This window comes from Danaus plexippus, chromosome 4, assembly GCF_018135715.1.
Source record: "Danaus plexippus chromosome 4, MEX_DaPlex, whole genome shotgun sequence".
Classification (NCBI taxonomy): domain Eukaryota; kingdom Metazoa; phylum Arthropoda; class Insecta; order Lepidoptera; family Nymphalidae; genus Danaus; species Danaus plexippus.
The window spans coordinates 6338122-6353664 of NC_083538.1; the positions used below are offsets into that span (position 1 = coordinate 6338122).

A 15543-nucleotide genomic window follows, 5' to 3' on the forward strand; every position below is an offset into this window, starting at 1 on the left:
CTTTCCTAACAATTTATCTACATCATCTGAGCCAACATAGAAGTAAGTTCGGGTAGGTTCAGGGTCGTGATGCTGCTATTTGCGTCGCGAGGCGGGCGATCGTCGATGCAATTAAATTTGAAAGCGAAGCTTTATTTTCAGTTCTAAAAATAAAATCATCGACGTTACTGTTCCATACGCTGTCAAACGTCACTCCCGGTCTCCGCATTTCAGAGCACAAACAAATATCTTGGCATCATGATTGCCTACACTTTGAAGTACATGTTGAGGTTGAATTGAGTTTATTATAATGCATCTACTGAAATCATGTTTATTTTAAGTGCATAGTATTGTAGATGTTGAAATTTAAAGCTAAGGTAAGATACGATAAAAAGATCAGTAGTTCACGATACCCAACACCAAATGTTGTTCTAAAGGTTAAATCTGACAAACAATTCAGGAAATTGTTAAGAGACCTTTATACGCTTTATAATTTTGTTAATAACTATATTACAATGAGAACAATAATCGACGTGACTTTTATTGATCTTTAAGTTTTATTTAAATATAGAGACAATACAGAGACAACAAGCGATAAGTATTAAAATCATTTGACATTTACTTGACGATGTGGTTATCTCTCCTCTTGGTTGCGGCTTCACAATCCATTCACCTGTCATACAAGGAAATGATTTAATTCGGTACCTCTAAATCTCCTTTATTTACTATGTAGCCGAAGAATCTCATTTACGCTTGCGTGTAGCCCCTGACTTCGCTTGTTAATCCCCAGATATCAGTTGCAATGTGCTGCTAATGACTGTATCCTGATTTATCGCTGCGTTGACTTGACACTCCTATGTAAAGCATTGTAATAAATCTAAAACAATATTACAGTGGCTAACTACGATCCCGGAGTGCCTAATGCACGCTGTTTACGCAACAGTCACATGAAAATAGGAATATAGATTTACAGCTCAACTAGAGACATGTAATGGGGAAAATAGACATATAATCCTATGATTGAATAAAAAATCAAAATAATTTTATCTATACATACTATATATTGTCAACATAATAATAATTCAAAATATACAATTCAGTCACTGATGTCAATTTATTTCTGAGCCTCAATATACTCTATGGGCTATCTTTATAACTTTAACTATGTATAATGTATATGATTCGTACTACGCAGTTTCCTCTCACAATGTAACGATAGGTATAAGTGCATAGTGCATTCTAGTATCGGTTGCGCAACCGTGTATTTTTAAACATCATCTATTAGTGTCGCCATAAAATTGTTGGCCATAATCATTATTGCGCTCTAAGAACTAACCACACTCAACACGTCCATAGTTTTACAAGGTCTGTGTTTTCTATATACGTACTATGTAACAATCGGGTCGCGTTGTCACGTTACCGATAAGCGTTTGTAAGAACATTCTAATAACATTAATATTATAAAGTAAATGCATTTCATGGCTATAACAATGCTATATTTCAATGGTTTAATTCGTAATATATTGATTATATGTTATATAGCTAAGTATATAATATATGCTTGTGAGATGTATTAGGTATATGTTATATAGCTAAGTATATAATATACGCCGCTGAGACATATAAATATTGAACTATATAAATATAATTGCAGCTACAACACACCACCGAGACGTAAACACCGACATTATCTATATACTTATCTACATTTTATTAGTCACACGTAAATAAACCGTAGTCATGATACGTTAAACGCAATGAGCGGTCCCAATAATAGAACCATTATAGTCTGTTGGCAATGTCAAGAATAATGAATAATTAAGTAAGTTATAACAACTAACAATTGTTCGTTAAGACCGCGTCTGTTCTGTTTATATTTTATATAACCGTGTATAAGAGAGGAAAAAAAAATGTGAGGTATATAACGCGAGGTGGGGAAATAGACAGCAATATATTTTTTGTCCGTGAGTTGGTTGCATAATGTTTAACACTTATTATCACGCTGATAAATCAATGCCATTATTGGACTCTACTTAGAATAGTGTTGCTATATTTTGAAACAAATCTGCAGTTTTTATTTGATTCATTCGTTTTTTCTTGCAATCTCTTGGTATGCGTGTTAGCCTACATTTTTTTCCCCCAATTTTCGCCATTCAATATGGTACTGGCTAATTGTGTATTGATCGTGATAATATTATGTATATACCGTACTTACAATTTCAAAATCTTTCCATGGATAATATAGCCATTGCTCTTTGTTTAATATAGAAGAAAGAGACGGCGAGCAGCAAATATGAGTCTCAATATAAATATTGCAGATATTTGCTTTTTAAATGTTTGTTCTCAGTAATTTGAGTTGCTCAGTTGCGCTTGCGCCATACAACATGCAATTTATATTCACAGCTCTTGTCATATGACAATAAAACTATGGGCTTTTAAACATTTATGGCTAAATCGTGATAAATTATCTTGTTATTTTACACGCCAAAATTATTAAATCGCTGTTTAACGACATGCTTTAATCATAATTCCGTTTGCGATTTTTAAAAAAACACTCTTGTTGAAAAATTTTATATTTTGTGTCTTGATTCTATAGGCTTATTTCATTCAAAACTTTTAATTTTAAAGAAAAGAAACACGATGTAAGCCGTTAAATGATTTTTTTTTTCTGGCGAGTTATGAAAACGACAAAGAGTAAGGTATAAAATTAATACATACTCTACATATTCTTGTTCTTGCGGCTTGTTACAAATTAGTTGCTTTCTAATAATTTTCTTTAAAACCGGCTGTCAAACACTGTCTTACTCAACTTATCCAAAGAGATCGAGTTTTTATTGATACAGGTATGAGCAGATATAATTAAAGAATTTGTAACTAAAATGTTTTCCAGCTTGACGTCGTAAATCATATTATTTATGTGAGAATATATTTACATGAAATAACGATAAAGAATGTATTTGCTAAAAACTATTGGTTCTATTTTAAAATTTAATCGTTGCAGTCAATTACCTAAATGGCAGTTATATGATTGATTGATATTTCAATCTGGACCAGATATTAATCGGATAAATAAAATATAATAGTGCCTGGACTATACAACACACGGGATAATAAAAACTATTTACATAAATACATTGTTAATCAATTTAATCAGATAAAATATTAGTGAAACCGTAACAAATGAAATATTCATTGAAACATGTGTGTACTTTCCAAAAATAATAGGCCATTGAATTAAGCTCGATTGCACTACATAAATATATATACAATGAGACGGGCTCGAACTCCACGCCCCCGCGCTATTCACTAATTGACTTATTATTTTTATTGCCCGTTTGTTTCGGCTCTTACACAATCCAGTTTCTGGTAACCAAAATCTATATGCATCACATAAGGCTTAACATGAAACCTTAGTTATTGTGATATTTTATAATCGGGTTCTTTGTCCCCAACGCTCATATCAAATTTCAAAGAAACATTCGGACATGAATCGTTAATGAGGGAAAATTTTGCCTTCAATAATCCGATAGAGGAATCGGCTTCTTTGTTCATGATGCGGGACACTGTTAGAATCTTAATGAAGGTTTGGAGATTTTAGAATATCCACAAAGATGGGCAGAATTTAATAAACATTTATCTATGAAAATTTATAATTACGCCAAAATAGAACCTGCCATTAGTCCAGTTTACACCCTATTGTATAGTGTATGTTGACATATGATAATACTACCACATTAACAAAACGAACAAGTGGTATTCCTCCTTACATTTTGTATAAACACCTAAACAAATAATAAACTTATGCGTCATTTTAAAAATGGCAAGCGGCGCAATCGTGTCGTGAGTTAGATAATCAAATTTGGTGGGGCCCATTGTGTTACCAAGGCCAAGGTCTTTGTTGTTTACAACAACGCTGATAAAAAAAATGCTTTAACCGTTTCACGCTAAAGGAAAAGAAATAATATGACTTAAAACTGAATTGTTATTTTCTGGGCTATTATAATACAAATTTTATTCATGTGATATTATTTTAATTAAAATAAATGGTATTTAAACCTTAATCAGCCAATTTTATCAATAATACTTTTGAGATTAAGATATTTTTTTGCTATAATAATTTTTTGTTGTTATTAATGTCGGTTAATAATGTTAATAATGTCTTATTTAGCAGATTTATGCGTGATACAACGATCCGTAAACATCGCAATGATGTAATTTTTAACGATCTACAAAGTTAACTCCTACGCGTTTGGAAACTCGTTCTTGAAGAATAATTACTGTGTTTAGAGCTGGCTTTCCTTTGGCACAGTCGTAGTCATAAAGTGCAGGCGATAATTCAATGTAATTATATAATGACATGTCGATGGAGATCGTACCTTTTATTGATAGCACCTATCAAACCCATCCTAACATTGCGAACGCTAAAGGTTATATGAATGGATGGATGTTTGTTTCATCTTCGTACATAAATACTGAATAGTTAGTTATAAATAAATCGATTATAGTATAGTTCATGTATCTGTGAGAGTGGTGGGATCCTCGTGGAACCTTGGCCAAGACCCTAGTCCTTTAAAAGGCTTTCGAGTCTGGGCGTTAAGTACCGATGACGATGGACAGACTTCCATTTTGAAGCAAAGATAGTCTTTACTCAAAATGATACTTGTTTATTGCTAACAAATTCTTACAATGAATGTCAAAAATTGTATAGCGGAGATTCTACCACTGTGGCTCCTAAGAGCGACCAATGTAGAATGAATTCAGTACGATTATGCTTTGACTTTTATATGGTAAATTCTATATTACAATTGTGGGTACTTGGAAAAACTAATCACCTGATGTATTAATAAAGTTATTAACATCGGTGAAGTGGGTAATTTGAAAACAATTATAATGAACGAATACACGAAAAGGAATATTTTCGATACGAGAAGGCTGTCGGCGCGACACGGCCATACTGACGGTTGGTGCGTGCTCAGCGCCAACGTCTAGTTCTCATAATATATTGTGACTTCGAAATCAAATCGAAATTCTAAAGTAATTTCTAGAAATATTCAGATGTAAGGATGCGACTAGAATTTTGGAGACGTCTATATGTGCATACACTCCACATATCTTACCATCGGTTTGTAGAATTTTGTAGATGTGATGTGCATACACTACACGTGTCATGACATCGTTTTGTAGAATCTTGTAGGTGTGATGTGCATACACTACACGAGTCATGCCATCGGTTTGTAGAAGTTTGTAGATGTTGTGATGTGCATACACTACACGTGTCATGCCATCGGTTTGTAGAATCTTGTAGGTGTGATGCGCATACACTACACGAGTCATGCCATCGGTTTGTAGAAGTTTGTAGATGTTGTGATGTGCATACACTACACGTGTCATGCCATCGGTTTGTAGAATTTTGTAGATGTGATGTGCATGCACTACGTGTCATGACATCGTTTTGTAGAATCTTGTAGGTGTGATGTGCATACACTACACGAGTCATGCCATCGGTTTGTAGAAGTTTGTAGATGTTGTGATGTGCATACACTACACGTGTCATGCCATCGGTTTGTAGAATCTTGTAGGTGTGATGCGCATACACTACACGAGTCATGCCATCGGTTTGTAGAAGTTTGTAGATGTTGTGATGTGCATACACTACACGTGTCATGCCATCGGTTTGTAGAATTTTGTAGATGTGATGTGCATGCACTACGTGTCATGACATCGTTTTGTAGAATCTTGTAGGTGTGATGTGCATACACTACACGTGTCATGCCATCGGTTTGTAGAATTTTGTAGATGTGATGTGCATGCACTACGTGTCATGACATCGTTTTGTAGAATCTTGTAGGTGTGATGTGCATACACTACACGTGTCATGAGAACCTGTAAAGTTTTGGAGGATTTAGTAGATGTTGTTTCAGTTGGTATTCGTAAGCTTGTTGTCATCAAACTCATCAATCTGCGACACTGCCATCCGTTCGTGTGGGTTAGTTGCTTTTAGCAATTTTTCGTGGTTTTCCTCTTCCTGTAACATGCTTAGAAAAATAACGGTTATTATTAAATCTCTTAGGGTTCGCCAAGACCTAGGTCTAATGTTATATTCCCATCTATGTTTATAAAATTTTGATATTCTAATGGAGCAGTGATGATAATGGAGCAATGATGACGTCGTGTCAGTAAAGTTAATGGAGAAATGCTAATGTTTTATGACTTGTAAAATTTTAACGTTAGCTAAAGTCCAATGCAATATGCCATTCAGAAGTTACCAATTTCTTGATCAACACGAAACAATTTTTCAAGATGGATTGAAGCACTTTACTGATCCATTTGCTCGGCTAATACCTGGCTATACGGAGTAAATACTAATTCCAAAACGATCACAGAAAGTTTTAACCTCTCCTAACAACTCACCACCCCTGTCAACGATTATATTTCTTTTGGTATACCAAGTTTACTAGCAACGTACACGCGGATGACTTCCAATGCCGAAGAGTGATTTGGTATGGGAAGCAATCTGAGTTGTCTTGATACTGACAAACTTAAACATTTTCATCCATATTATGACCCGAGGGTAATAATATTCACCAGTGATTCTTTAAAATGGACAAGATTCGGACCGAAGTCAGCATTCTGTAGTCTATCACATTTCTTATATTCAACACCAAAATCAAAATTATGAAGGAAATCTCACCAACGGTGAATACGTGAAAGAAGAACTCGTTTGTACTTAGATGCTTTCAAGGAGTCAAAGTTTTGTTAATGATTTGAATTATCAACTATAAAAGAAAGAGTGAATATATTTAATGACGAAGACCACTACGCGAGTTTAAAGCTCCTACAAATGGTATCCGTTTTCAGCATCAGTAGTTCGTATTCTCCTATAATCGACAGCATGCTGTCTTTTGTTTTAGGACTTGAATGAGTACTGCCCTATAACCAAGAGACCTTGCCTCGACATATGTTTCTATAGAAGCGTTTTCTTGAAATATAGGGAGAACAAGCTCAGCTGTTAGGAATTATATTATCATATTACGAGTCATCTCTTGTTCGTGAATCGAATTCCAATTTTACTTTTCTTGGTTAAGGCGTTATGATGTATACAGAAATTGGGAATAAACTTTCTAAAACTCCCTGCAAGACCGTTGAATTGTATTTCTTGGTTAATGGTTCTGGAAATAGGGAGATTTTATAGAATATTTTACTTTTCGTCAGCCGGGACGCACTTTTCCCTTTGAAATTAAGTTACAAAGATATTCAACATACTTTTTTTGAAGAAAGAGCACTCAATATTATTCGAAAAACTACCGAAGCCACCGACGAACATATGTCCAAAAAGAGCAAGCAGATGATTTATTTTCGTCTAAGGTATTAAGTATTATTTATTACGTCTATAAGTCTGAATCAACATTTATGAATGACTACGTTGAAGTTTTTAAATGGATCATATTTAAGAACGAAACCAATACCAGCCCCATATGTAACAATAACGGTGAGGCCATTTTTCTCTAAATGATTTGTTCCCAAGAACATCTCAACGGAAAGCTCATGAACTGACAAGACAAATAAACTGATTATAGTATTATCCGAAAGGAATATGACCAGAACCGAACCGACTCCATCTAGTTCGTTAGTAAATGACGACCAAGGATTTTTTTTTATTTTTTTTTTTTTTTTTTAAAGATGCTCTAATAACGGCACAACCAGTACCACTATCAAAAAGGGCAATAAGAGATAAATTTTGAACTTATTTTACCATAGTGGTGAATGTAGGACTGCTATGTTCACTTATTGCTAGGAAATATCTTTAGTGATTGACATTACTGTTGCAGTAGCATCCTAAGGGTGACGTTATTTGCATCTATAGCAAAATAAGCCCGATCCAATGATAAAATGATAAGATTTAATAATAGTTTGAAGTGAAATGGGAGGTTCCTTGCGATAACCATCGTTAACTCGACTTTTTAATCTTGCAGTGGCAGCTAGAAAAATCAGTTTAGGTAAGGAATGAGTACTTACGTTCTTAATTTTTGTCACCTGTATTTTCAATAGCAGCTTCCAAAAACGGCATTTTTTTTTTGACTTAATTTGTCGTTGGTAACTCTTCGCCATATGTTTTCGAACTTCTTGAAGAAAGAAAGTTATTTTCATTCGAACTTCCTACTCGTTCAAAGATTCTGGTTCCTCAATAGGAAACAAGATGCCCCATGTCTTGTCTTCATCTCAAAAATTGTGGTGCAACGGTTCTTGAGTCTTCAAAAACGTGCAGAGTTGTATGTTGAACCAGGCGATTTCATGTAGACGATCCGGCGATTAAAAGTGTGGCGTAAGACGTCCCTGCTTCTGATGTGAGAGTGGTGGGATCCTCGTGGAACCTTGGCCAAGACCCTAGTCCTTTAAAAGGCTTTCGAGTCTGGGCGTTAAGTACCGATGACGATGGACAGACTTCCATTTTGAAGCAAAGATAGTCTTTACTCAAAATGATACTTGTTTATTGCTAACAAATTCTTACAATGAATGTCAAAAATTGTATAGCGGAGATTCTACCACTGTGGCTCCTAAGAGCGACCAATGTAGAATGAATTCAGTACGATTATGCTTTGACTTTTATATGGTAAATTCTATATTACAATTGTGGGTACTTGGAAAAACTAATCACCTGATGTATTAATAAAGTTATTAACATCGGTGAAGTGGGTAATTTGAAAACAATTATAATGAACGAATACACGAAAAGGAATATTTTCGATACGAGAAGGCTGTCGGCGCGACATATCATAATGACATTATATGGATACAGGATGAATTGTTCCGAAGTAGTGTTGCTCCCGCGGGGATAGGACATGGGAGTTATATTTTGTATGAAGTCTTTAAATAATAGATGGCGCTAGCTTGATTTGCAGTGTAATTTTGAAGTCTATACTGACGACGATGCATTTAACAGTTAATTCTTTATTAGTAATATTTACTTATCCATATTAAAGGCGTCATGGTAGATCAATATTTTGAATGCCAATCTATCATTACTGAAACAACAAAAATCGTTGTGGTATTTTAAGGCCATGTCACTTAACTAACAAAATATTGTATTTCAGTTCAAAATCACATCGCATAGATCATAAAGCAAGAACAATCAGAACGCACTGACGATAAAGAACAATGTCAGGGTCAGTCAATATTGAATGTTTTAGAATCGCTATGAAACTGGACCCCGATCCGACCGAGCCAGTCGTGGGCTGAATGAGAAAGTCGGATACCGGTTCTCAGCTCCCACTAAGTGTCTACTTTCAAATCACAATAGACGGCTTATCGCACTAAACTTAACAGACCGCTTCTGTTCATGTATAGTGTATACAGTATAGATGATATTTTTATATTTCATACTTTAATGTTTATGGCAGAATGAATTTAATTAATATGCACATACTTTTATAACTACGTATTGTGATAGCGTGTTGTGTTCTTTTTATTTAATGGTTTAAATTTTAACGTTTTAAAAGATATATCTGCTAAATATAGCAATTTTAATTAACTAGAGTTGAAGTAATCACAAGTTTGTGCTCAATTCCCAAGCATTTAATTGCAAATAGTTTTTAAACGTAATATTTATGTTTCATTTTATTATAGCACTTATTATGTGATTAAAAAAGGCTTATTGTTTTGACGAAAAAACTACCATTAAGTCCTTAATTTGGTCAAAGTTCAGATGTACAAAATAAAATGGTAGTAAACATTGTATGGAAAAGGTCACTATAAATTAATTCATTTATATAAAAAAGTCATTTATTATATTTAATTTCAATTTAAAATGGATATTTTATAATTTTTGGCTTGTCGCTTAAAACAACTACAGACCGGACGACCTCAGTCATTGTTTGTTAAACACAAACATTATTATAGCATGTAATGAATCTTTTGCAATGCTTTTAGCGTTTCCCCGACAGCTGTCAGGATAATATTAAGATTTAGTTGAAAATATCTGAATATCCCGTTTGAATTTTATTTAAATACACGTAACTAACAACAATTCATTCTGTTACATTCGATTGGTATATTTTTAAATATTTATGCGTAAAAGAACATAACATAACGCATGGATACAAATTCGCGCCAACAGTTCGACAAACAATGTTATTTTTATTCATCATCCAAGGCCACTGACGCCATATTGCATTCACTATGTAGGTATTGATTTAAAAAAAGTTTGTTACTCGTAAACAAGATCTTTTATTACGCTGCATTTGAAAATAGATCAAGTAAACAATATTTTATGGTATTTTTCTTATTCTTTACTTATATAGACATATATATTTTTTGTAATACCAAAAACCGTTTGACATTTTAGTTCAACGGTTTGACATTTTGGGAGCCATTAATTAAATATAATCGTCGTATTTATCTTGTTACATAGACTAGAATACATAGCCGACCTTACACCTCACAACGATCTTATCTTAAATGCCAACATTGTAAGTTCTATAACTACCACGCCATGCTTACCTAGTTATTTGGATGTTTTTTTTTTTTGTACATCGACTAAGTCATTGTATTTCCAAGGTTACCCATATTAAGTCGAGCATGCTTCCGCCAGACAGTGTACGCGCATGTCGACGCCTCAAACGCATTTTGTAATTAGGGTTCCGTCGAAAACAGGACTTACATCATGCTTACCAAAAACAATTCAATTCAAGCTAAAACACGTCTACAGTCTCTTACAATTTAATCAATGCCTTTTACTAAGAGAAAACTTCTAAGTCACTGTCACAAGTAATGAAATATATTTTGATTCATCGTAATAAATTCCGATCCCGTAAATTAACATTTGAATATAACATTGCGAATCGAATAGCAATGCTTTAAAATGTCAACCAAACATCTGCCGAGTAACACACTATTATAAAAACCATTTTTAATACAACTTCTCTTAAATGTGTTAAATATTTTGTACATATTAACAATTACACGTTATAATAGTCATTTGTTATTCCGTACGTAAATGTAAACAACGTCGACAGTGACACGCCCCATCGAGATATGAAGCCGGTATCTAATTCTCCGACCTTGACAATGAAAAAACAAGTTTTTTCGCACAACCTTGACGTTTTATTTTGTTTTTTGCGGCGCCATCTACGTTCCCAGAATATTATCAAAGATATGCATTGCATATTAGGTTATTTTTTGTTGCATCGGTTATATAATCGAATGTAAAAAATATTATCGTTTAATATGTGAATAAAAATTGGTTTTGTTGTAGAATATTGAGATTATGTTTTAATTTAAACTTATATAATGAAGTACATGTTTTAAGTGTAATCGATCGCTTCCCGAGATATGTGTTTTAGAAACACAACGACAATGATAAAACTGTGGGTTGCAATGAATTGCGCTATTAATAAGACTGTCTCGATTTACATTATTTTTGTCCTCGGTAAGTATGAAAGCATGAGTAATGTATATTATTTATCTGTACATTAAATTTAATGTAATTCTTGACATAACAATTTCTCTGTATTATTTTTTGGTTCTGTAAGCGTAATATGACATTGTCAACTTGTTTATTAGTCGCTTTTATTGTTTTATAAAATAAGAACTGATATTTTAGTATTATCCCTACTCTCTCTCTCTCTGTTTTATATTTTTTCTTTATTACGCTTCATCCATATTTTTTTTTACAATAAAAAAAATATATGTTTCAACATTTTTAATCCAAGGAAAGGTTAATTGATTTATTTGATTAAAAAATGTCACGAAGCCCATTGAATTAATGCTTCCGTGCAATTATCCAAAATTATTGAGTCAATTTAAATATTCACTCGTTGGAAATTTTCCATCAAGAACCCATTTACATTTGAAAGAAATTTTGATTAACCTGTGAAATAATATCTATGACGTTCAATTTACAATTATGCACTTAATTATTGTACATAATATATCAAAAATTATCTAATTCATGTTTTTGTTTGTCTACAGGGCGGGTGCTGGCGCGAATGGCATATTTTCAAGACGACTAGACTTCTCCACATTCAACCTGCTCCCCAAATATAAAGTCAACTCGTATCAGATCAAGGTAAGTTTGATATTTAAACTAATTTCAATATGAACAATATTTAATTTTCGTATGCGAATTACTACAAACAAATTCCCGGTCGTAAATTCATTGTAAGTAAATAATGACATCCATTTGTGTCACTAAAGCATCGAGTGGAAATTGATTGAGATTGGCAGACGAGAAAAACTTCTAGACACTATATATGTGTGATAATTTTATTTTGTTTCACTTTGAACGTATCTGGCTGTAGAGATGCATAGAGCGAGTTGTTAAAATTCTTTTTTGAATCTTGATATGCGAGTCGAGTTTATTTTTCTTAACCCGTGTAGTTCACATTTGCATAGTTTCAATAACGTTATAACAAGCGCTGCCGTGGTTTATCTCTTAACTCATTAGGCTCGTCATCACGTCCACTTTAACCACTTACGTTCATATTTCTTTACCAGATTCTATCCTCTGCAATTTATTTAAATTGAAGTGTTTGTTTTCATTCACAACGGTCTAGAATGTGCATGTGAGATTTTATTGGAATTTATATAAATTTAAAGTAACTTGACATCGACGTTAACTTCGTGGCGTTTTTAAAATTAAACTTTGGAACACTTGGAACAAGTTTTTTTTTGGATAAAATGTTGTCACGAACGCGCTCGCTATATTTAGAGACCTTTTCTACAAATAAATATAACCCAGTTGTAATTTAATCTCTCTCCTAGGTGTTTTACGACTACCTTCCCGACTTTCGGTGGTGCGAATGTTTATTTTAAAGCACGTAGCTAAAATGTAACTCGTATTACATTAGCATTTAAGCCGCTCGTTGTAGATGTTGATATTGAATTATGGCGTGTTAGTTCGATGTTAATAAAATATCATTTAGTACATTGTAATGTCTGTGGGTACATTTGTTTGTATGCGCCGGCAGTTATATCTAATCTCGCCAGGCCTTGAGCCTTGTATGACAACCGCCGGTCATTCCCCCGCCCGCCGTGCCTGTTTCTATTTTTACCCGTTGTTTGATATTTATTGCCGGCCAGTGTTCGCAAGTAATGTTCATATTATTACAGCCACGACGATTAAGTTATTGTTTTCAGCTTTTGTTGCAGCTCGCATTCGACACAGTGAAAGAAATGTTAATTTAAACATGGCAATACTCGAAATTATTTGTAAAATTATTCATTTTTGATTTGTTAAACCTGAAAAGATATGATTTTGAATAGTTTTATTATTTTTACGTTGTCATAAACACGGACGGGTATTGTCTTGTATTCTCGTTTCGCTCCGTGTTGCGTGACAGCGGCTCGTTTGTGGCTTGCCGGGGGAAACCTCATAATTTTATGTTCCCATATATCCATGAAAATATTACATTTTTCCATTTTGAAATGTCTTAGACAATTTTTTCAAAGAAGTTCGCATATAATGAAACGTTCATAGCGTTCAGACAATTGGATTAATTCAAATGTTCATGCATTAAACAAACAAATTATTTCATCTCTGATATGTAAGGACGTATTTATTAAGGATCATTCATTAATATGAGTATAATATGGATCTGTAATTAAAACATGGATCGTATTAATGAGACCTCATCGCCGTCAGTGTTCTCAACTCTAGTTAATGCAACTTGAAGTAGGTGAAATACATTACATAGTGATTGATAACAAACGAAGCACGTTTTTCCGCAGCACGTCGTTAAAACCGCGACCATTTCTTCTATTTATGGTGTTCGTCGTCTACCAGCATATTGATCGGACCGGTTCTCTGTACACCACATGCCAAACACGGCTTATGAATTCATCGTTCAAGCGATTTTCACATAGCAGGATTATGCACACGATTGATACTATACTGGGATATGTTTATTGGCATTAAATAATCTATATATATATATATATGCATATTTGGACTTGTATATACAGAGACGTACCCTCGTATCCCTCGGCTTCAATCCCTGACTGGTCACAAAATCTGTTGATTTAATATATAATAAATAAATTCCATCATTCTATCCAGTCTACATATAATGATAATTATCCTCTGAGTAGATGTAGGGTATAAATCTCACAAATTCTTATTGAATCAGCGCTATCGTTTAAGATACATTATTTTAGGTCCCAGCAGTGACTGCTTTTACCTACGTCTTCTTCTTATTTTTTGAATAAGCATTTTATTTAATAATGTATTATTTTTTCTTTAAACAAAACATTTTTCGTATATTACGTTCAAAACAATAATCGAATAAGCACAGAGAGATGCGGTAAGCGGTCGTCCATGTAACAAAATCCGCAGCTCGAGCGGGTCACTTGATATTTTGCTCAAGGCTTCCCATGCGAATTAGAGCTGTTTCTTTTAAATCGTCTTCTTTGGTCACAATAATAGTTTCGGTATTACATATTGGAAATTCGATTCATTCTATCTTCCTTTTAGCGAGAATTATTCCAAATTGCTTTTTTAATCCCATCAGATTTTACAGCATTTTTGGCGTATTGCTTTGTATATTCGATACAAAAAAATCTGTATTACGTTTGTTTCATAAGCTAAATATTACGATATCGTACGTTTTACATAGCAACAAATGCCTATTACAAGTGCGTCTCGATTTTCTCAACGAACCGTAAATGGAAAGAAATAAGAAAGTAGCCGCTTAATAGATACAATAGGGTTGGATGCCTGTTAGGTCTTGTAATGCAACTTTCTTGTGTCAGAAAAACTAGTATCATGTTTGTATGAGTCTCCGCGATAGTCCAGATATTGATCGTTTCATAACGACTCGCACGTAATTAACTGATGTGATATTTTCTAACCCTTAATAACCAGACGTGTGCCCGATGGTGCAATACTGCGTATTTTCTTCTAGTTATTCTAAGTTTTCGACACCTTAAACAGCGATTAGCGCTATATATGGTTAGCTTGGAAACTACTACAGCTTCCATTTCGTGTGTCTCCGAACTGAGCAACTTTTTGCGGACTTATTGCAAGTATGCAGTTGCAAAACATTACATCCGTACATGGTATCGACTCGGAGCAGGTTTTTGTAAGCATCAGACTGCATTGAATACGATCGTGATAAGAGCACCTCGTTTGCATATCTTAAATAGTTAAGTCAAATATATTGATTCTGTATTCAAATAAATGTTGTACATACAACTTGATGATCCCGTAAATTCTATTAATATAACGACATTCGAATTGATTTGTTTTTTTTTTCGAGTTGTAAGATAAGTAAGATAAGTGTCACAGATTATAAATCATAGATCATAATATTATCGTGATGTCAAATAAGTTTTGATTTGAAATATCTAATAATCATTTTCTAATTTTACTGTGATATAAAAATGTAGCTAGAGCTGTAAGTTATTTTACAATAACTAATATTAGATGAGATTTTTTTGTTTGTATGGTCTTTTATATTATAGGGTCGGTTATAACCAAATTCAAATATATAAATCAGTGAGACCATTAAGATGGATGAAATGTTTAATTTTACATCAAATTTACAAATAATGAAAATATATTGTCTAAAT

The 15543-nt window shown here is 33.6% G+C and overlaps 1 protein-coding gene across 1 annotated transcript in view; it reads left to right on the forward strand.

Moving 5' to 3' along the window:
- The window catches only part of LOC116768350 (headcase protein), a 44952-nt gene that overhangs the window by 5538 nt on the left and 23871 nt on the right, over positions 1-15543 (forward strand). The window contains exon 2 of the mRNA XM_032659043.2: positions 11947-12043. Within this exon, the coding sequence (XP_032514934.2) occupies positions 11947-12043 (97 nt within the window). The remainder of the gene's footprint in view (positions 1-11946; positions 12044-15543) is intronic.